General features: G+C 33.4%; 1 protein-coding gene across 6 annotated transcripts in view; it reads left to right on the top strand.

The window, feature by feature from the left end:
• The window catches only part of Ccser2 (coiled-coil serine rich protein 2), a 142,368-nt gene that overhangs the window by 49,559 nt on the left and 68,312 nt on the right, over window positions 1-24,497 (top strand). For 5 of the 6 annotated variants that reach the window (XM_005340087.4, XM_021719989.3, XM_013365085.4 and 2 more), the window contains exons 4-5: window positions 17,035-17,125; window positions 22,800-22,962. In XM_005340087.4, the coding sequence (XP_005340144.2) occupies window positions 17,035-17,125; window positions 22,800-22,962 (254 nt within the window). Of the gene's footprint in view, window positions 1-17,034; window positions 17,126-21,973; window positions 22,125-22,799; window positions 22,963-24,497 lie in introns of those variants that run through there. The other variant, XM_013365086.4, reaches the window with a different exon arrangement.

Raw genomic sequence — 24,497 nt, 5'->3', positions numbered from 1 at the left:
TCCCTCTCTTTCTCTCCTTCCTTTCTTCCATTTATCCATCAAAAATGGGTTATATCAGTATATGGGTTCATTGATATTAGTTTGTACATATTATCAATCATTATTATTTATTTTATTGCTGAGATTAAACACTTTCTTATTTTCATGCACAAGATATTACAGACTCATCTTGTGTTGTTGCTGCCTCAGCTCTTGAAGCATTATTTCTTCAAGGAAGAATTTTATTAGAGAATGAGATTTAGAAATCAAAATCTAGGGGATAGGTGTGCTTGTTGCTTCTAGGATGTAATTATTTTTAATATTAATGGCAGACAGAGCTAAGAATTTAATCTATATTTGTTTCTGTATCCATCTGAATGTATACACTGAAGATCTAAATAGTTTATACTGAGGCCTTTGACTCCAGTTCAACACCAGAGTGTTTGTTTTAGCCTTTTTTCTTTTCTTATTTATAACCCTTTTCTCAGAAAATGAGACACCTGGTTATCAACCACAATATTTTACTTTGTGTGTGTGTGTGTGTGTGTATGTGAATTATAGAGTAAAATATATAATGATGTGTATTATATACGTGCATATATATTAGGATTATAGTATACATTTACACACAGTTTTAGTGTCAGTTTGTTAATTTAATACCACATGAAAAATAAATTTATTAACATGATTTATTTATCATTTTTTTGGGGGGGGGTACTGGGGATTGAACCCATGGATGCTGAACCACTGAACCACATCCCTAGTACCCCTCTCCCCATTTTTTTTTTTTTTTGAGACAGGGTCTCACTAAGTTGCTTAGGGACTTGCTAAATTCCTGAGTCTGGCCTTGAATTAGTGACCCTCCTCCCTCAGCCTCCCAAGCCCCTAGAGTTCCTGGTGTGCAACACAGTGCCTGGCTATCATTTTTAAACATTAACCTTACAGTATACAGTTGAAGTACTATTTTCCAAGTTTATTTACATTCTTTTAGTTTACATCCCCTTAAGTGTGGTTGCTATTCATTTCTAATAAAAGTTTCATTTTTTCCTGCTTATATTTTATTTTTGTTTCCCTTCATATCAGGATTCATTTTGAGTATATATTAAGTTCATATCATTTCATAGAGATCTTAATCTTCTCACACAGCTGTTTACTGCCTTATTTTGTAGATATACATTGTTTATTCAGTTACTTGCCTAACAATGAACATCAGGATTATTTCCAATATTTTGATATTAAAAACTGCTACAATGACTATCCTAATACATCTATCCTAATACATATTTAATTCTGTAATTTAAATAAAGAAACACCTTTGTTAACTTGTATCATACCTGCTTCTACTATTCGATTGTTGAGAAACTTACACATATCAAAGTGCTAATCAGTATTACAATATGATGGTTGTTATCCATGATATTCTTTTTCTTAGAACATACCAATCACCTTCAACTCATCCATAATTTACTGACAAATTTTAGGGGGCTATAATTAATATATTTCTGGGATTACTTTAATCTACACATAAATTTTGCCTCATTATACTTTTATTACCATTCCTTCTTCACCCTCCAAATGTAAAATGTCCCTAAAAGATGTAAAACTCTGCAATGTAACAGAACAAAAGTAATGCTTGTTCAAATGTATTTCTGAAACTCTATTTGATAAACAATGAGTCTGGTGAGACTGTGCTCAGTTTTAAGTGGGCACTCACTGATGCATGTAAGTAACTGGTTTAAGGACAGAAAATTGAATTAAAAAGAAGGAAATTCTAGCTGCTGAAGGAATAAGGGCCACTTAATACATTCATTTTCTATTTTCCAGCAAAAGGACCATGGTATACCACTAATACACTTGGCATTTCCATTTGTTAAACATACTTGTGTGAGAAACATGCTCACATACCCAAATTGAAAGAATGGGTATGGAGACATGAGAAACAGTGGATGTGAACAGGTGTGTGGTGGTCAGGCACACCTAGAATGATCAGAATTTTATCCCCTATTGTACAAGATCCCTTCCCTGGTTCCTCATTTGCTGAATATTATCGGGTACACCATCTTCCCAGATATCACCTAGGTCTTACTATCTCCTATTGGATCAAACAAATGAACAACTAACAAACCTTTAATTGTTTCCACCTCCTTTTGTTCTCTTGTGGCAGAAAGCCCTTCTTGGAATGAGTGCATTTTGGCACATATTCGGTTCTTCTTTACCTTGGTTACTATTTATAACAGATATTTCTATCTCTGTTGATCAGACTGACCTGTTCCCCATCTCTTGTTTGTCAAGGGTCTGTTCAGGTGCATGGACTTTGAATCTGCCACATCTGCAGGCTATGGTGCTATTGTGTGGATTAACTGCTTGTAATTTTCCACTGTGCTTTGTTTCTCTTTTGGCTGCTTTTCTTTTTTCTTTTTTTTATTATTAGTTGTTCAAAACATTACATAGCTCTTGACATATCATATTTCATACATTTGATTCAAGTGGGTTATGAACTCCTGTTTTTCCCCCATATACAGATTGCAGAATCACACCGGTTACACATCCACGTTTTTACATACTACCATACTAATGTCTGTTGTATTCTGCTGCCTTTCCTATCCTCTACTATCCCCCCTCCCCTTCCCTCCCCTCCCCTCCCATCTTCTCTCTCTACCCCATCTACTGTATTTCATTTCTCTCCCTTGATTTTTTTCCACTTTCCCCTCACTTCCTCTTATATGTAATTTTGAATAAGGATGAGGGTCTCCTTCCATTTCCATGCAGTTTCCCTTCTCTCTCCCTTTCCCTCCCACCTCTCGTCTCTGTTTAATGTTAATCTTCTCATGCTCTTCCTCCCTGCTCTGTTCTTAGTTGCTCTCCTTATATCAAAGATGACATTTGGCATTTGTTTTTTTTAGGGATTGGCTAGCTTCACTTAGCATAATCTGCTCTAGTGCCATCCATTTCCCTGCAAATGCCATGATTTTGTCATATTCCCAGTAGTTTTATATTTAAAGCTAAATACTATATTCTGAAAAATGGGCCCTCAGATTTTTTATTTCTCACTCTTGTTAACTCTAAATCACTTACAATTATAGTCACTCAGTGTGGCTAAAATCATTAATTTGTAACTTATAAAGGCTTCAGTGAAGTGAAGCATTTTTGGGGCGGAGAGGAGGGGATGGTACTAGGGATTGAACTCAGAAGCATTTCCCCATTGAGCTACATCACAGCCGCCTTTTTTATTTTTTGGGATAAGGTCTTGCTAAGTTGCCGAGACTGCCCTCAGACTTTTGAGGCTTATTACCCTCCCCTGTAAAGTAAATTTTAAAAAGGCTTAAGTACAGTTCAAACAGAATTTGATTGGGCTTATTGCTCAGTCCACAACATAATGACTGACAGCCATTAGAAGTCTCACCAGTTATACCCCAACTCTTCTCTTTCCTTTTCAGGTGTTACTGGTGCTTACATGTTGGCCTGTTTTTCTTCCAACCTCCTGGGACACACCAATGAAAGAAGGAAACTAATTTTTAAACTATAAGAAGTATAGGCAATGGGAATGGTACTGAATCTAAAGCAGTACAAACAGAAATAAGCTTTTTTTATTAAAGAATTTGAGGAACAGTATACATTTTCTCTTGCTATTATAACGAATTACCAGAAATATACTGATTTTTTTTAAAGAGAGAGTGAGAGAGGAGAGAGAGAGAGAGAGAGAGAGAGAGAGAGAGAGAGAGAGAGAGAGAGAGAGAGAGAATTTTTAACATTTATTTTTCAGTTCTCAGCAGACACAACATCTTTGTTGGTATGTGGTGCTGAGGATCGAACCCGGGCCGCACGCATGCCAGGCGAGCGCGCTACCGCTTGAGCCACATCCCCAGCCCAAATATACTGATTTAAAACAATACAAACTTATTATCTTGTAGCAGTTAAACACAGGTCTTTGTATGTGTAGTCCTGGAGCCTCTAGGGGAGAATCTATTGACTTGACTTTGGCTCTTGGCCTCCTTTTTCCAGCATCAGAGATACAACACAGCATCTCTTTCACTTTCTCTGGACTTTTCTGCCTCCCTCTTCATAACCTGCCCAGATGAACCAGGATAATATTCCTATTTTAAAGGTAGCTGACAGGGAACCATTATTACATCTGCAAATTTAATTTCCCATTTCCATGCAACTGAATATATTTATAGATTCCAGGGATTATTTTGATTATCAGGAAAATTACTTTCATTTCTGTGGAACTCAATGTTTTTATTATGGTAGAATTTTAAGTATATTTTGTTGGAAATTATAATTTTATCATGTAAATTCCAAAATGAAGTATTATTTCTTCCTGTCTTTTCAAAGAAGTACTTTGGACTCAGGTTTCCACTCTTTCCTATTAATTTCTTCCCTTAAGGGCTCAAATTTTCCTAAAATTTATGTGCAGCTTTTAAATCTTATTCATGGGATTCCTGGGTGTTTCAAATAGGTTTGTTCTTAGAAAGAATGGAAGTACATCTAAGAGCATTTCTTTAGAGCAGAAGATAAATTTGCAAAGAACTGAGTTATAGCTGAAATCTTCCCTTTGGAGTTAATAATTCACAGAGAATACAGTAATGACTTTTTTAAATGAATATTTTGTTTCATTGGGTATTATTTGTAAAAAAAAAATGTGTAGACACATTAAGGAGCCTTTTTGTTCTGTTTGTTGGCCTGAAAACATGTTCTTTAATAAGGAAATTTTTTTCTGTATGATGCCTGAATTGAGGCATTTTATAAGCTGCTTTAAAATTATTCACTCTAACCACATCTGACCATTTGAGTTTTCTTTAGTGTTAGGTCAACTGCTTCAACCTATTTTTCAGGAAGAGTTTTAAAGTAATACTATAAATGCAGTCTTTCGGGGAGAAAGTTTTGGCTGTCACAGTAGGAGCAGGAGACAAATAAGAATATTGGATTAGATGTCACTGGGGAAGTATGTTAGTCTGTATTTATTTATTTGTATTCATTAAAATATGTTTTGGATACCAACCAAGTAATGATTATTAAGTAAGATAATAGTGTTTTCTAATTATTTTTAAGTAGGAAATTTGTTCTGTTATCCTTTTCAAATCTGGAAAAGTTTATATTTAATTATTATATCTTCTCCATTTTTTATGCCCTTTTTCTAAAATTTCTCATAGTTATTACTTATTAAATCTCCATTGAGTCTTCTCTTTTCTCTCCCATTGTTTTAAAAATCCTTAAATTTTTTTTTTTTGTTTGTTTCATTGAAAGAGTCTTTGGAGTCCCCCCCTACCCCCGGACCCTGACAATTTTTTTTGTTAAATTTCAGAATCTGCCAAACTCAGAGTAGTTTCAGATATAGGCAGATCTAGAGAGGAAACTCATGGGGCTGTGCTGTACCAATTCCCCAGCTTTGATAATGATCAAATTATGGTCTTATAAAATTTATATCCTTATTTATTCACTCCTTTCCTTCAACTGGGATTAATTTGAGCAATTTGTAAATGTCCTTATCATCATATATGTAGCATAAAATATTTATATATGTGTACATATAAATTTATATGTAAATATTTTAAATATTTTGCATGTCTTATTAATAGATTACTCTTGTTGAGACATAACTACAATTCCATTATTGTACCTATAAAAAATGGGCAATAATTTCTTGATAACCTAGTAAGGAGTTTTTTTAAAGTAAACTTTGATTTTATAACAGTTTTTGAATTAGAGTAGGATTTATACAAGTGAAAAGAAAAGAGACAGTTCCTACAGGGTGAGAGGGGATCTGATAGGGATTGCCACTCAAGTATGCTAGTCTAGAGGCATTCATCAGTATCTATGAGTCTGTAACCTTCACTCAGTTCCATGTCTCCTCACTTTTTCCTGCCTCCCTGGGACAAAGAAATTGACTGAAATGTTTAGAATGTTTCTACAGGTTAACTTCATGGAGTGGCCTTTACATTTAAAAAGTCCTAAATGGGGCTCATTACCTATCCTATCTTATTCACAAAGGTAACATAGCTTTTCTCCTATTTAAGAAGTTTTATAGTAGTGAATTTTACATTTTGGTTGGTGACACACAGAGTTAATTTTTGTGTAGTGACTGTGTTTTGTGTTTGGGGGGGGGTATCTTTTTTGCACATATTTTTGTCTGAGTTCCAAGTATATTTGTTGAAAAGACTAACCTTTCTGTAGTGAATTATCTGTGTTCCTTTGTCAAAATTTATGTATTAAGTGTATTTATGTGGGTCTATTTCTGAGCTCTGTTTTCTCTTTCATTGATCTGGGCATCTTTTCTTTTTGCCAATAATGTGGTGTCTTGATTACTGTCTTATTTTATCTTATAGAATGTATTCTATTGTGTAATAAAGAACTCAGTTAACATACTTCCCCTCCCAGTTCCTGTGTGGGAGACTCTACATCTTTGGAATTCTGGAGTGGGGGGAATTCTGTCTTTGGGGGTTGGGATGGGGAATTCTGGGGGAATTCTGCTAGTTTATATTAATTTGATGACCAGGTTTTGGTAAATATTGTGATTTGGGGGGCTCATTTTTTTATAGGTGCCTCCTGTAATCATACTGCTGTAAAAATCAAGCAATCTGAGAAACCTTATCAGATTTTCTGTCTTGGCTTCCCTTATGGGTCATAATTATGCTAAAAATAAATTAGAGTTATTGATAAGAAAAACAAGTGGTGGGGAGGGGCTGGGGGAGACAGAAGTGGGAGAGCCAATGAATTCATCAGGGAGTGATGTTAAAGAAAAGGAATGGATGTGTCAGACATTGATAGGGTTGAAACAAAGGTCTTAATACAGCAATGTTGGATAAACCAGTGGGAATCTCTGCTGGTCCTGAACATGAGAGGGCATAAATAAATCAGTTCTGTTTGGAGGAATTGTAAAAGCTTGAAGGAAAAGATGAAAATGAGAAATCTGATGTGGAATCACCTGGGAACAGTGATCAGTAAATTAATTAAAATGAAGATAGACAGAAGGACCCGAGTCTGTGACTTTTACCTCTCCCATTCTAAGGCTTAAGTACATGGGTGGGTAATATGGTCATGGGATATAGATGAGCCATTTCTGAGACTCCATGACAGAAGAGTTCCATATACTTTGGTATCAAACCTGTTGGTGAAGGTTTAACTAGGGAAACTAGTAGTCTGAAAGAATAGTAGAACCAGGGATGGTGGCGCAAGCCTATAATTCCAGATAATTGGTAATCTGAGGCAGGAGGATCACAAGCCAAAGCCAGACTCAGCAATTTAGGAAGGCCTTAAGCAACTTAGTGAGACCCTGTCTCAAAATCGAAAAAGGGATGGGATGTAGCTCAATGGTTAAGCACCCCTGGGTTCAATCCCTAGTACCTTCCCCACCCAAAATAAAAATGGCAGAAGGTGACGCGGTGATGGGGTTAAAATGAAAGTTGGGATGAAAATTGAAATGTTTAAACAGGCTTCATGTGAAGTGGTTGGTTTCCTTTACTTAAAAATGTTCTATGGAAAGGTATGTTATAGCTGATTGGGAAATAATCTCCAACCCAGCGTTGTAAAACCAAAACCTGTTGGTGAGGTGTTAATACAGACTACTGTTTGGAATATTAAGGTTGATGAAATTATCATTCTATAAAATTACAGAATTACTATACCTTCACAATAATATAAGTACTAATTAATTTTCACAAGTTTAAGTTTTTATGTTTGAATGAAATTTATATAACATAAAAATCACCCATATAAAAGTGAACATTATAGTGGCATTTTATACATCCCCAATATTGTATAACCATATCTAGTCAATAACATTTTCATCACTACAAAGTAAACCTCATCTTCATTAATTGCTTCCTCCAGTACGACCCTTGCCCACATCCCCAAGCTTTGGAAACCACCAGTCTGCTTTCTGCCCCTATGGATTTACATATTTTTGAATATTTTATAAAAATGGAATAATGCAATGTGTGATCTGTTGTATCTGGCTTATTTTGCTTATAATAAGGTTTTTGAAATTTATCTAGATTGTAGCATGTGTCAACAGTTCTGTCTAAAGCTGAATAATATCCTATTATATGTACATACCTAAATTTTTTATGGGCATATGAGTTGTTTCTACCTTTTAGCTATTGTGAATAGTGTTGCTAGGAACATGTATGTACATTCATTTTTTGACTGTCTTATTTTAAATTGGAGCAGGAGTATGCATTTAGAAATAAGACTGCTGAGACATATTGTAATTCTGTGTTTAACTTTTTGAGGAGTTGCCAAAGTGTTTTCCACAAGGATTGAATCACTTTCCATTTCTACCCACAATATATAAACATTCACATTTCCCCATATCCTGGACAATGTTCCTCCCACCTTTTTAATTAGTTATCTTACTAGATGCTAAGTGCTATTTTGTTGTGGGCTTGAATTTTATTTCCCAGTTTAACAATAGTGTCAGGCATTATTTTCATGTGCTTTTTGGTCATTTGTATATCTTCTTCAGAGAAATGTCTGTTCAAGTACTTCATCTGTTTTTAAGTTGGATTGTTCATATTTTTGTTGTTGAGTTGTAAGAGTTCTTTATATTTTGTAGATATTAGACTATCAAGTGATATTATTTGCAAATATTTTCTGCCATCTGTAGGATTTTTCTTAATAATGTCAAGAAAGTACACAAAAGTTTTTAATTTTCAAAAAATCTACTTTATTATTTCTTTGATTATTTATGTTCCTGATTTCATGTCTGAGAATTAATTATCAAATCTAAGGTCATGAAGATTTACCCTTATGTTTTCTTCTAAGAGTTTCGTGTTTTAGTTTTTACATTCATTTTATATTTTTGTGTATGGTGTAAGATGATGTAACTGCATTTTTTGTCATTGGTTGACAGTTTTTTTTCTTTCCGTAATAAAAAAAAAATGCTGTTGCACTGCCTTCTGGACTTTTCTGATGACAACTTAGCTGTTACTGTGGATCCCTTGCACATGATATATTGCTTCTCCCTTTCAGTGTTTTCACTTTGGCAATTTGAATAATGTCTTGGCGTCGCTGTCTTTATATCAGTATCATTTTTTTGAGCTTTTTCAACGTGTACATTCATTCCCTTTTTTTCAAGGTTGGGGAGTTTTGAACTATTATTTCTTTAAGTATTCTTTCTAACCCTTTCTCATTCTTCCCTCCTTCTGAAATTCTCTTTATGCATGTTAGTATACTTGATTGTATCCCAAAAGTTTAATTTAAAACAGCATAAAAATTTAAGGATATGTATTTTAGTCTTAATTAATAAAAACAATAAGAAGTTATAATTCTTTTTATTTGAAAAGTTCAGTAAAATTAATAACCTTTAGCAAGACTGACGAAAGCAGAGTGAAACACAGATTACAAGGTTGAAGGAGAAGGATATTTCTGTAGACCTCTCATATATTGAAAATAAGAGAATTTTGAGCAACTCTAAGTACATTTGACTTAATGTGAACAGACCAATTTTTTAAACACCCATTCTATTAAACTTTACCAAGGACAAAATAGATAAATAGCCATATAACCATTAAAGAAATGGCAGTGCAGAAAAAAGTTTTTTCCTTGTTCACCTGGTTTCACTATTTAATAGTTAATGAAAAAATAATGTCAATTCTACAGTCTTTCCCAGAAAATAGAAAAGGCAAAAATATTCTCAACTTGCTTTAGAAAGCCAGTATTTACCTGATACTTGAACGAGAGAAAGATATTATATGGGTGATTGGGGGTGGGGGGAGTAATGACCAATATTCCTCATTAATGTAAACATTAAACCTAATCTTTGCACATTGAAATCAAGAATATATAAAAACAAAGTGAATAAGAAAGACTGTTTTCACATATATTTTTCCTGGGAATATAAAACTGGCTCAGTATTTAAAAATCAGTTAGTATAACCCACCACATTAGCAGTAGGAAAAAACACATTCTATCAACAGATAATTGGCAAAATAAAATCTGGTCTTGGCTTAACCCAAACTATCAGTGGAAGAGAACTTTCTCAACCTTGTTAAAGGACATCTCCAAAACCCCTACAATTGTTATTGTACTTGATGTGGAAATGTTACATGCTTTTTCCTCCTAAATTTGGGAACAAAGCAAACATATTCACTCCACTTTTAACATAGTTTTGTATTTCTTACTCAGGGGGACATGTCCTGAGAAGTGCATTGTTAGGTGATTTTGTTGTTATTTTGGGGTAGACATCATACATAGAGTGTGTTTATACAAATAAGGATGGCTACAATGTTACCAGGCAATACTATCTTATGGGACCACAATTTGCATTATAGGCTCTGTGTGAACCAAAATGTCTTATGTAGCACATGCCTGTAAAACAATTCAGTAAGTCAAGAAAAAGAAATGAAAGGCATATTTATTTTCAGATACAATATGATCTACATAATAAATCCTGTGGAACCTACAAAAATATTCCCATAATTAATAAGTGAGTTGAGCAGTTTCACAAGATACAAAGTGAATACACAAAATTTTTATTTCTCTCTATATAACTAGTTAGAAACTGGATTCATAAAATAATATTGTTTATAATATCTTCAGTATTACTTAGGTATAAATCTTAACATATGTAGGATATATTGAAGACTATAAGGAGCTGATAGTAGTAATTAAAGGAGAACTAAATGGAGTCATGCGGTGTTTGTGGATTGGAACATGTAATGATGCTATCATTCCAACCTAATGTAATTTATATATTTAATTTATTATGCATCAAAATCCCAGCATTTTTAATTTTGTGTTTATAGACAAATTCTAAAATATAAAAGACAAATTAGAATAAACATTTTGTAAAAAATGGAACAAAGTTAAAGGAATTACCCAACTTCATTTTAAAGCTATAGCAAATGAAGACATGCAGTATAGGCAAAGGGATGGTCAGGCAAATCATTGGAACATATTAGAGACTCTAGAAAAGAAAGGGAATCATACAAATATAGCTGGCTCATCTTTGCCTGAGTTGCAAAAGCAATTCAGTGGAGAAAGATTTCAACAAGTGATGTTGGAACTATTGACATGTTAAAACAAACAGTAAAGAAAGAATCTTGACTAGAGTTTTACATGTTATACAAAGATTATCCCCAAACGAATCTGAGATGTAATTGTGAAGTATAAAACTAGAGTACTTAGGAGAAAACATAAAAAATCTTTATAACCTGGAGGTTAGATGGAAAGTTAATAGATATTATACCAAAAAGCATAGTTATTAAAAAGGTAATTGGATGTCATCAAATTAATAACGTTTGCTTTACCAAAGACAGCGTCAAGGAAAATTTTTAAAAAACTACAAACTGGGCGGAAATATTTGGGAATCACATACCTACCAAAAGACTTATTCAGAATGTTTAAAAGGTTTTTAAAAGTAAACACTATATAAACAGACAATACAAATAAAAATGTATCTACAGGTTTGAACAAATAGTTCACTAAAAAGGATGTAAGGATGAGAAATAAGTGTGTCAAAATATGCTCAAACATCATTAGCAAATTCAGACCACACTGAGACACATCTGAACAATTATTAGAATAACTAAAGTAAAGATTAAATATTAAGTTTTGGTGAGGATGTTGAGCAACTGGATATCTCATTCTTTGCTGACTGGCATGCAAAATGTTACAGCAACTCTGAGAAATGGCCTGGAAGTTTCTTAAGATGTAAATACACACTCATTATATCATTATATTATCCAGTAGTATTTATCCTAGAGAAAAGAGAACTTAGATTTACACGAAAACTTGTACATAAATATTTTTAGTAGATTTATTTATTCATTTGTTCATTCATTCATCCGTTTTTAATTTAATTTTTTATTTTACTTTGAGACATGGTCTTGCTGAGTTGCTGAGGCTAGCTTTGAACTTGCAATCTCTTGCCTCAGCCTCCCAAATGGCTGCGATTCCAAGTGTATGCCAGTTGCACAGCTAATAGTTTGATTTACAATAGTTAAAAATGGAGAAAGAATCAAAGTGTTCTTAGTGAGTAAATGGATGCATAGACTGATGTATCCTGTGCAGTAGAATACTACTTAGAAAGGAACCAATTGTTGATATTTTAAACAATTTAGATGCATCTTAAAGTCATTATACTGAGTGAAAGAAGCTATGCATAAGGTTGCACACTGTTGATTCTGTTTATATGACATTCTTTTAATCTTTTTTTTTTTTTTTAGTTATAGGTGGACACAATACTTTTATTTTATTCATTTATTTTTTGTGGTGCTGAGGATAGAACCCAGTGCCTCATATGTGCGAGGCAAGTGCTCTACTGCTGAGCCATAGCCCCAGCCCCTTCTATGACATTCTTTAATTAGTGTTTCATAGAGGTTATAGAAGAGAGTGTAACTATAACTGACTATTTTGGGGGACTTTTTGAGTGAAGAAACTGTTCTGTAATCTGAATTGTCTTGGTATTTACACAGATCTATAATTAATTAAAATTAATAAAGTGTACCTAAAAATTGCTTTATGGTATAATTAAACTAGTGGTGGTGTCATTCATTTGCCAAAACATGTAGGCTTTCTGCAAAGTACAGTGTAGGAAAAATGTCTGAAGCACTGATGAACCATCTCATAGTTTACTATATTTGAATAGAAAAACATTCTCAGACCAAGGGAATTCTATGGTAATTCTGCTAGTAAATGCTCAGTTAATTAATTCCATTGAGGCTGATGGGAGCCTCTAGAATCCAGAGAATATACACTTCAGTTTTCATTTTCATGCTATCAGCTGATAATTGGGTTCCAAAACTGTATGTTAACATTTTTCTACCAGATCTGACCTTCTTTTTTTTATTATTTTTTAGTTCCCATCATTGTATATTTATTTGTTTTATTTCATTTTTTTCAACTTTATTTAATTTAGACTTCCCTTTTTCAGCTTTATTTCCGTTAACATGCATCATGTATCTGTTTCTCAAGCCAGGAACTAAGAAATTGTCAATGACTCTTGCTTACTTCTCAGTAACTCTTGTCATATAGATTCTAACTCCTTAGTATGTTTCAGAACAGATTCTTATTTTTTATTCTCATCAGCACTGATTAAATCATCATGTCACATGGATTCTAGAATGGCCACAAAACTATTTTTTTCTGTTCAACTTAAATTCATTCTCTGCACTGCAGCTAGAATGATATTTCTTTAATATAAATATAATCTCAAATTTATATTTATATTAATTTAATATAAATCTCAATTTGTCACTACTTAAAAGTCTTCAGTCTTGTTTACCTGGGTATATCCAATATCCCAGAATATTGTTTTTTATATATTGGTGTTTTATTTGTCAAAATTTCGAGAGGATTTTTTTGTGTTTGATGAACAGAATCAATCCCAACTCTTTCTAACATTGATTTGATATCTAGACTAGTGTTGAATCATGGTGTCGAGAGTATCTGAAGAGATTTATTTTTCCTCAGTTTCTAGGAAGAACAGGGCAAGCACCCAAGTTGATCTAGAATGGCTTGTGTGAAGGGAGGGGCATGGGTGGCTCTGGTTTTTATTGTGGATAGGGGTGGACCAGGTTGAGGGTTCCCACTTGCACAATGGGGTTTCATGAGTTGAATTTTCCTGCTGTTGTCAAGTGAGGAAAACTATCCGACATGAATTTTTTTAAAATTTATTTATTTTTATTTTTTAGTTGTAGTGGATACAATATCTTTATTTCATTTTTATGTGGTGGTGAGGATCAAACCCAGTGCCTCATTAATGCTAGGCGAGTACTGCACCACTGAGCCACAACCCCAGCCCCCAACATGAATTTTTACTATTGAATAAAACTAATAAAATCACTTTGATTGTATTACAGAAGAGTGTAAACACATTATCTGACATAAGGGAAGATAATACCAATCTTTGGTTTATTACTTTCCAGATATTTAAATGTACCTTTAGTCATTAAAGATGTAGTCATATTGTGTGTATGTAAATCTCCTTCTTCTCTACTGTTTTCATTTTATAGAACATCTTCCATATGTAATGATTTATTGATAAGCCCTCGATACTGATGTTTTTCCCTCTCTCCCTAAAATTCTGTGTTTTGCTTCCTTTTCTGCTAGGTTTTCTCGTTAACTTCTCAAAGTTGTATCATAATTATTTTTTTCACTTTTACATTCATTAAAACAAGCTCATTCCTATTCTTTAAGGTTATTTTTTAAAAACAAAAAATTAGAAAGTGAATAGTACAGAAGCCCATGTACCAAAACAAATTGTAGAGTTTTGTTAGATTTGAAAATTAGACCCCTTTTTTGCAGTGGTCAGAGTGCTGCTTTTTTTGGCTATGTGACTTAGCCATCCCTACTCTGAGACAGAGTTTATTGCTTTTGACTCTTTGTCCTGGCCTTAGTTGTCAGTTCTGGCCTGGAACACCCAATACCATCTTTTTCCACACATACTCAAACATACATTCACAAATAGTCAAATGTATATAGAGGATTTTTTAATTTTATGTGTGTATAAAATTACACATGTCATAATGCTTGTTGCAGAAATTAAAAAAACAAAACCACAAGTACTCTAACAAAAAAAAGAAGAAAACCTTATAATTTTAAAATAGAGTTAACGTGTATTTTGGTTCCTTCCAATTTTTTGAATGGATATCATGCCATGTTTTCATAAATGAATAAGTTTGTATATGCTGATTTATATGCTTAATTTTTTTTTCGATTAATATCTAGTGTCTTCAGTTGAAGAAATGTTTTCCTTTAAGGATGATTATTCTTTTGGCTTTCAAACAAGAGACATTGAAACAAAACTATTTGTCTCAATAGAGTTGCTAGTAAAGTTTCAAATAGAACCCTGTAGGACTGCTTCTGTTTATACCATTTTTTGTGTAGTTTGATCTTATCATAGAAAACAACAGATTGAATTAAACTAGTGAAGCGGTGGGTGCTGATGGTAGTCAGCAAAAGGTGGGTTTGTTATAAAAAAGGAAATGAGGATATTAATCTCATTAATGGCTTATTGCATTATTTTTCATAAGTCTCTAAACGTTAGAAATAATAAAACCAACCTCCCATACCAAATGTAAATGTGAATGGGGGAGATTCTTTGCTAATTCTGTCATTCATGTAATTAGGGAACTTGTTAAAAGTATGGACACAGGAGTTAGACTTCTGTGTACCAATCCTATTTTGACTAGGTGTTTAAGGCTCCTGTGTATTAGTTTGATCACAGATAATATAGGGATCACATTAATCACCAGTTCATTGAAGATTACATAAAGGAATTAATATTTATAAAGTGCTTAGAACAATATCTGGCACATGAGTAGCACTGTTAAGTTTTGTATAATGAAAATTAAAATCCATTGGGAAGAATCATAGGAAGGAGGAAGACTAGGGAATGATGTTACAAATTGTTTAATGGAATAAACCAGCTTGTGTTTTTCAGCTTTCTCTTATTGTAACAAAATACCTGTGATAATCAACTTATAAAGAGAAAAAGCTTATTTTGGCTTACAGTTTTGTAGTTTCCAGTCCATGATTGTTCGGCCTTTTAGGTTAGGCTTGTAACAAGATAGCACATTGTGGTGCAAATGCATGCCAGAGCAAAACTGCCCATCTCATATTCAGGAAAGTAGAGAGAGAAAGAAGAAGGGGTCAGGGTCCTACTATCCTCTTCAAAAGGCATAACCTTAGGAACCTAGGATCTCCTACTAGGCTCAGCCTTTTAAAGGTTCCACCACCTCTTAAACAGCATCTTTAACACATGGGATTTTGGGGGCCATTCAAAATTCAAATTGTAGCATCATTGAATTTGGGCTTTTAAAACCTTTAAAAATTTATTTATTTATTCATTCATTCACTCATTCATACATTCATTCATTCATTTTTTTTTCATTCATATATTTACTGAGTAGTACTGGGGATTGAACCTTGGGGTACTCTACCAATGAGCTACATCCCCATCTCTCTTTTTTTCTTGTTTTTTTAAAAAAAATTAATTAACTTCTTTTTATTTATATGTGATAACAAGAATGCATTATAATTCTTATTACACATATAGAGCACAACTTTTTATATCTCTGATTGTATACAAAGTGTATTCACAACAATTCATGTCTTCATACATGTACTTTGGATAATAATATCCATCACATTCCACCATCATTTCTAACCCCATGCCCCCTCCCTTCTCCTCCCACCCCCTGCCCTATCTAGAGTTCATCTATTCCTCCCATGCTCCCTCTCCCTACCCCATTATGAATCAGCCTCCTTATATCAGAGAAAACATTTGGCATTTGATTTTTTGGGATTGGCTAACTTCACTTAGCATTATCTTTTCTAACTCCATCCATTTACCTGCAAATGCCATGGTTTTATTCTTTTTTATTTCTGAGTAATTTTCCATTTTGTATATATGCCACATTTTTTTAATCCATTCATCTATTGAAGAGCATCTAGGTTGGTTCCACAGTTTAGCTATTGTGAATTGTGCTGCTATAAACATTGATGTGGCTGTGTCCCTATAGTATGCAGTTTTTAAGTCATTTGGGTATAGTCAGAGGAGAGGGTTAGCTGGGTCAAATGGTGGTTCCATTCCCAATTTTTCAAGAAATCTCCATACTGCTTTCCATATTGGTTGCACCAATTTGCAGTCCCACCAGCAGTGTATGAGTGTACCTTTTCTCTCCACATCCTTGCCAACACTTATTGTTGTTTGTCTTCATAATAGCTGCCATTCTGACTGGAGTGAGATGAAATCTGAGAATAGTTTTGATTTGCATTTCTCTAATGGCTAGCGATGATGAACATTTTTTTATATATTTGTTGAGTGATTGTATATCATCTTCTGAGAAGTGTCTATTCTTTTTTATTTTATTATAAACTTGCCCAGTTGTTGAGGCTGGTCTTAAACTTATGATTCTCCTGCCTCAGCCTCTCAAGTTGTTGGGATTACAGGCATATACCACTGCATGTGACGACTTTAAATTTTTTAAAAATCTATTTTGCTTTTGCCATGTAAACATTGGTAAATTCATATGATGATATTTTCAAAAATAATAGTGATACACATCCTTTGAACTAAGTTACAGTGTTTTTTACTGCTTTCGTTCACAGGATATTCTTAATAATCTTGAATCATGTGACCTTGAGGATGATGATCTTATGCTTGATGTGGATCTGCCTGAGGATGCACCTCTTGACAATGGTAAGTTGAGACGATATTGAGCCTCCAAAGGCATATTATATATTCTTGAGGTACTTATCTAAAAGCTAATTTTATATTTATTGCTTTCAGACTTCTTAACTGGTGGTAGAAGTGCAATAATACAAGAAGAAACCTGTGTATTTTATATCTTGATTTAGAACCAGTACTCAGTTACTTCTAACCACATTCAGTTGGCCCAAATCAAGTCCCATGGCTAGCCTAACAACACTAGGATTGTTGTTAGAATCTCTGCAGTCACATGACAGAGGATTTTGGATGTATAATTTTGTTAAGAAGAGTGAGAAGCTGAGGACATTATGCACTCTATCTTCAGGATGGAGAATATTGCACCTTCCTGTGCCTCTTTTGTCACTTGGGACACTCCTGCAGTCAGAGTCAAGTTCCAGTACTAATAAAGAAAAATCACAATCAATACCCAAGAAGAACAGGGAAAACAGCAGAACTCTCAGGATTATAGTAGCCCCAAAAGGTAATAATAAGAACACATAGGGAAATTCACTTGCAGCACAATGCTGTGTGGAGCTATAAAACAAGATTTCCCAGCAAAACAGTCAGTACTTGACACAAATCATGCTGCTGTTGAAATCCGAGTTAGTGACCCGAAAGATCAAGTGGAAAAATATTGTACAGCATAAGAAGAAAAACATAAAGTGTTGAAAATCAAAGGGGAAACAATAATGAGATTTGATGATCCAAGAATTTACTGTGAATTTTTAAGACTGATTTTTGAAAAGTGAAGGATTTACCTCCTTGGAATACATCACATTATATATAATGAATTTTACTTTGACAGAATTATAGCAACTTCTCTTTGGAAACCTTATACCCTCTCTGAGCTAAAGTAGAAATATGGCTGGAATCAGTATTAGAGTTTGCCTTATCTTTAGTGCACAATACAAGTTAACCTCATTGTAGATAAAATGGAAGAAAGGAAATTGAAAATCTTTGAGGTCTTGATTGGGGTCTTACAAGAAATAGGAGGGAACTCCTAGAACTACCTTTACTATGTTATATATTTATTATATTACAGATTACTATAGTTCTTACTTATATTTATTATATTATACATTACTCTATTTACTGGATTATAGATTTTCCCTAGGAGAAGATAAGTACTGGCTCTTTTATGCTAAAGAAAAACTAAAGAAAGCTGAACATGAATCTAAAATGTACAGTTTATGGAGGCACTAAAGATAAAATAGTATTTAGGTTTAATACTATAAGAAAATGACTGTGCTCTTTATATGTCTCAGAACCTGAAATAACCATACCCACCCATTAAGCTCTTTGGTTGGGGAGGATAGTAATGTCATCAGGACTGGTAGAAGTTTAAAGGATCTTCTAATGTTTATTTAATTATTGGTTTTAGTTCCTTTTATGTTCTGGTTTTTAAGGTTGTTATGCAAGTTTGGAAAGAGGTTTTGATGGATCATTCTGAACCTTCATGGATTCAGCATCACTAGTTTTGCCAGTATCACTGGTATTTTTGCCAAAAGAAGACTGACTAACACCTGATTGAGATCTTCAGTTTGGGTTTGATTTGGATACAGAGTTGCTGTGAACTCATTGTGAAGAGACATACTTTTAGAGTTTTCAAGGAGGAAGACATGAAAAGAGTTTTATCTGGCAATTGCATTTGTACAAATGTCTTTCACTTTTAAGGTAACACTTGTGTTAGAGGAAAAAAGTGTTTATTGGTCAGAGATTTCTTGGACACTTATAGGCTGGGATATGGGTGCCATCGACACCTGAGTGTTGGTGACCCTAAAGGGGAGACTATGTAATGCCAGGAGGGTTTAACGTTGATAATATAGTTTTTCATATCAATAAAACATTTGCAAGATTGTATTTTCACATTTAGAGAAATTTATCTTTGAATTTAAGAGTAAAACAGGAAATTGGACACTTGATTTCCCCCTCAAACCTTTTTTTATTAATCACCAGTTAATTTTTTCTCCATCAATTTGTTAACTGATCCAAGGCAATTGTTTTTCCAGTGCCTTTGGAAAACAAAGTGTATTAAGAGACTTCAATCTCCAGTGTTTATTTAACTGGTGTGGAGGCATCTTGTTGTTTTATGTGAAGGATATTATTTTATTCTGAGCCTTATTCTGCTTCATTTTGTTGCCTGGGAACTTTTAATGACCACTTGTTGCCAACAGACTAAACCCTGATATTTGGCACATCATAGTATAATTCTCAGGTTCATGAATTTTCGTAGTATGTACCTTCTTAGGTATGCTGTTAATTTTTTTATCCTTTCTGTTTAAACTATTCTTTGTTGAAAAAGGTGTCTTTCTAATCATCTCTTGAACCCCACAGAAGTTACAGTGCGTACTTAACTGCACATATTTCATGTTAAATGCTGTAAGGCTGTATTCTTGCTAAACTTTTTGTTGACTACTACTATATTTTCTTCTGGAAATTTATCTTTACGTTTCAGTACTAATTATATTCAGTAATAATAAAGTTTATGTTTTATTTTAATTTTTTTTGTATGTGAGCTCTTCTGCTTTTAAATCAAATTGCAATTGAAAATTTTTTAAAATCAGATTATAAGACCTGTAAAGTAGATTCTTCTCAAGCTTTGAGATATATAACTTCTTCTGCAGTGTTCTTACCTAATTATTAATCACAGGTAGAAATTCTTCTATGCCATCCTTTATTTTCTTGGGATATTAAAGTTATAAAAGCAGCAATCTAGGATTCTTTTGGTATCATATTTTGTTCCTTTGTCAAATCAGAAAAAGATAGGTATTATGAGAATTAGACATAGGCATCTTCATACCATACACCTTTCAGTTAACTATATTAGATCCTCTTTCACGCTCTATGGGGTAAAATCCTGATATTATCTCTTTCTCATAGTAAAATCTGCTTTTTTTTTTTTTGAGCTGGAGACTACCTTTCAAAGATTTATATTTATTCTCTAATAGGGTCCCTCAGTTCATAGACCCACATCTGACCAGCAGGTGGTTTTGATCAAAATAGTGGCTTAAACATTTTTTAATTGGAATGCCTTTAGATTCACCTTACACTTTCTGTAGTTAACTGCAGGCACCACCTTACCTTCTGGCATTATACTTTCAGAGGAATTTAGTTTCTTTCTTGGTCTTAATTGTCCTGGTCTTCATTTGTCAGGCTCTGGAAACTGGTTTTAATTTATCTTCATCTTAAAATTTTGTTTGCTTTGCATTTTCTTTTCTATATTATTTCTTTCATTCTGTCAGGTAATGAATCTTTTCTAAGAAACCACCACTAATGTTATTTCACATTACTTTCATGGCCACATTTTAAAGTATATAAGTGTGTAATCCATGGTTGTCTCAGGGCTATAGTCAGGGGACTCCCTGCAGAATTTCTTTTAGAGGTTAAATATTTCTTTTAGAGGTTAAACCACTATGTCATAATTTGAACATTTGTGCTCTGTAGTTATGCTAAATATTTGTTTCCAGTGCTTATTTGCCATTATACCCATGATTAGGTTAAAATTTCAGTAAAGGCTCCCAATTTGGAGTTTGTATATGATAACACAGCCGCTAGCAGACACAGATGTATCACATAAATTTTTGCATTGTAATTGCCCACAATATTTAACTCATCTCCTGGCCTATTTGCCTAGTTTGTTTACTTCTTGTTACTCTGTGTTTACTGTGTTGATACCATTTTAAGACTATATCAGGTGATTCTGATGACAAAATATCTTCTTTGTGGAGTGAGTAGAGTTTTTTTCTGCCTGAACAAAGGAAAAATATAAATCCAGAACACTTAAAAGTAGATGTGTACTATGCCTCAGCTATCTAAAATTGATTACTGAGGATTGAACCCAGAAGCACTTAACCACTGAGCCACATCCCCAGTCCTTTTTTAATATTTTATTTAGAGACAGGATCTCGCTGAGTTGCTTAGGGCCTCGCTAAGTTGCTGAGGCTGGCTTTGAATTTGAGATCCTCCTGTCTCAGCCTCCCAAGCCTCTGGGATTACAGGTGTATGCCACAGTGCCTCGTCTAAAGTAACATCTTAATGCCAGTATGGAACTTAATAGAATCTATGAGTATAACACAAGTGTGAGTTTATAAATGACATTGAATGTAGTTTTAAATCTTAAGATTTAAAAAGAATTCTTTTTCTTCAGCAATCTAATTTTCTACTGATTTTTTTTAACATAATGATCAACATACCCTTTATTATCTTTATGTATTCTATAATTGAACTTAAAAAAATACATGCTGATTTATCTTGGTAAGCGTCAATAAGTTATTGGAAATAATTTCAAATGTAAGATTATTTTTTAAAAATGTCTGTTTAAAATTTAAAAAAACCTATGAAAACATATATTTCCACTTCTCTACATATTGACTCCTGTAGTGAGGTAAGCAGAATGTCGATATCCTGTGCAAAAGCTTATTTAAGTTATTATGCATTTAGAAGAAATGAGTTCTGTATATAAGAGGATTGACCATCTATATTTTATTTTCTCTATAACATCTTTTTTAGAAATGGGAAGTTTGTTTTTATCTGCTATGTTGTAACAAGATACTTGGTGTATTTCAGATTCAGGTTTTTCATTAAGTAGTCATTTAGACAAGTACTTTTTTTAAAAAAATGGGAATTATGTTGATTTCTAAAGCTTTTTAATCACATGGAATTTTAAACATGGAAAATTGAACTTTCTCATGTAATAGTTCTTAGACTGGAGAAATCCTTCCTGTTCTGTTGCTTGGGTTAGTGTTTAGCAGTATTTTTAGTAACACTCCTAACTCAGTAGCTATGTAAGCACTGAGCGAAGATGGAGTCACAGGGCAGACTGGGCTTGCTTCCCACAGGGAGGGCTGGGAGTTGAGCAGGAAGGAAGGCCTGTTCAGCAGTGCCTTGTGTGCAACTATGTCTGAGTAGGCAGCCGGCAAAACACAATGTCTCCCTTGTACAAAGTAACTCTCTTAGTGAGTGCTCAGATATGTCAGGAAAAAGTGTTTGGGTAAGTGAAGAAGCTTGGGGTGTTTCAAAGAGATTCTTTTCGTGTTTTTGTGGTATTTGGATTTCAGGGAGTGTACTATTTGTTGTTGCAAAGTACTGGCTTTGTTTTCAGTGGCATTTTAGACTTTTTGAACAAGCTCTACCACAGGCAGATTGAAGCATTTTACTTTCTAAAAGTGTGAGCTAAATTTAAGAAATAATTTGTTTGTGATGAAAAGTTTGTGCTTCCTGAAACCAGAGGAAATTAATTGTTGCATTTGTTTTTAGGAATGAATTCTCTACTGGGCTTAAAATCTACTTCTTCCTGTGATTTTTCCTTCTGAAATCAGAACCAATTTGTGATAGTTATGAGCACTACTTATAACCGATTGTTGGTATTTGAAATGTATAATCTTGATTTCAAGAAGGTTTTACTTGCTTTACAAATGGTGTGTCAGTTAATTATTCACTAAGTGACTGAGATGTAAAAGTTTCTAATTCACTTTAGTTTGAATAATATGAAGTTTAGTTTTTACCAAAAGAACTGGTTATTGTTCTTCTGGAAATCTTTATTTTGTGATTAGCTAACATACGTGGCTGGTATTTTTAGAATATTACTTTTGTATTTTCAGCAGCCTTAAGTAGCCAACTTTTAAGTGTGTACATGTTTATAGTCTTCGCTTTTGAATTTGTTTAGTGGAGTGTGACAATATGAACCGCTTTGACCGACCAGACAGAAATGTTCGGCAGTCTCAGGAAGGATTTTGGAAAAGACCACCCCAGAGGTGGAGTGGACAGGAACATTACCACCTTAGCCATCCTGACCCCTATCATCACCATGGAAAAAGTGACTTGAGCAGGTGAGTACTATTATTTTAACCTAGATTTTATTTTCCAACTTCTGTTTAAATAATAATTCTCCTCATCAAACTGATCTTGTGTAATGTTTAAACCAAAAAATATTTCTAGTTATGCGTGACACTAATTAAAATTAACAATTATTATTTTGTGACCCCAATATTAACTTTATTATACATATAAGTATTGTATCTGTATCTACTATTTGGAATTTTGTGTTTCTACTATTTGGATTTTTTTTTATAGATCTCATTAGGAGATGATTTAATGTTGACTTGTTAACATTTATAATTCTAAATAATGATGTGTAAAATTAGTGCCAAGTGATTTGTTTTTCATTTATATAATAAGCCCAAATTTAAAATTTTCACAAGTACTTTTAGAAACAAAAGAAAATACTGTATAATGCTAGAAGTATTTTCCTTTTTGAAATGTAGAATAATCTTTAATTTGACCATACCTAATGTTTAACGGGTTTCTGTAGTCATCTAAGACTGGGATCAAAGATTTCCCTGGCACCAATTAGCTTTGCAAGTTTACATCATTTATTTAACCCCTCTCTATTTCAGTTTAACCATCTGCAAAATGTACTCAATAATACCTTTTTTTTAGTATTTGAGGATCAAGAATAAAAGTGCCTGGAACAGTGACTGGTGAAGGCTAGGCACCCAGTGGCCATTGTTATTAAATGTTTCCTTTTTATTGCCTCATCTCATTCTCCAAGGGATTTGAGGTCATTCTGGAACATGTTTATAATACAAATAATAAAATTTGGGTGAAGAAATAATGAAAGGAAACCATAATAGCCTTGTATACTCCCAAAGTAGGAAACAAAACTGTTTCTAAGATTCTTTGTAGCAAAAGCCAAAAACTAAATTTGATCTGTTGCAAGATATGTAGTGTGCAGAAGATGAAGGTTATGTTTTTCCTGAATTTATATGCTCTTATGGAATAAAAACCTTGAGAGAGTTTTCTTAGCATGATTTCTTTGGAGGAGAATATCTTGGAATATGGTAGATAAGGCACAGAGATCTTCTCAAAATAGGAATAAATGATAATTTTCTTAGCTCTGTTTCTTAGTTACATTCTTTAATGCAAGCTACAAAAGATAATAGTCCAATTCAAACAAAGCATTTTTTTTAGTGAATCCTAAAACTATGACTTTCAACTAAAAATCCTTTTGTTTGTGTAATTGAATAAAAGGATATAATTGAGAAGATCTGGAGGAATGTCTGGAAAACATTATTCCAGGAATTATTATGGCTGTTCTGTTTCTCACATCTAGGTTTTTGATAAGGAATGGACATAGAGAGTGGGTATTATCAGGGAAGAACGTGATGTGAAGACATTTATTGCTAATAATGAAGGTTATGATTCCCTAATCTTTGATAGTAAGTTTATAAGAAGGTAAATTTAAGGCCAACTTACATAACTTGATAAGCCCAACTAAAACATGAATCATTGTTTGTTTGTTCATCTACTAACAAATATTCATTGAGAATCTATCTTGAATTCCACTGAGATGAATGTGGAGATA

The sequence above is a fragment of the Ictidomys tridecemlineatus genome, chromosome 1 (genome assembly GCF_052094955.1).
Source record: "Ictidomys tridecemlineatus isolate mIctTri1 chromosome 1, mIctTri1.hap1, whole genome shotgun sequence".
In the NCBI taxonomy this organism is placed as follows: Eukaryota; Metazoa; Chordata; class Mammalia; order Rodentia; family Sciuridae; genus Ictidomys; species Ictidomys tridecemlineatus.
This window is presented reverse-complemented; position numbering and strand designations above follow the sequence as displayed.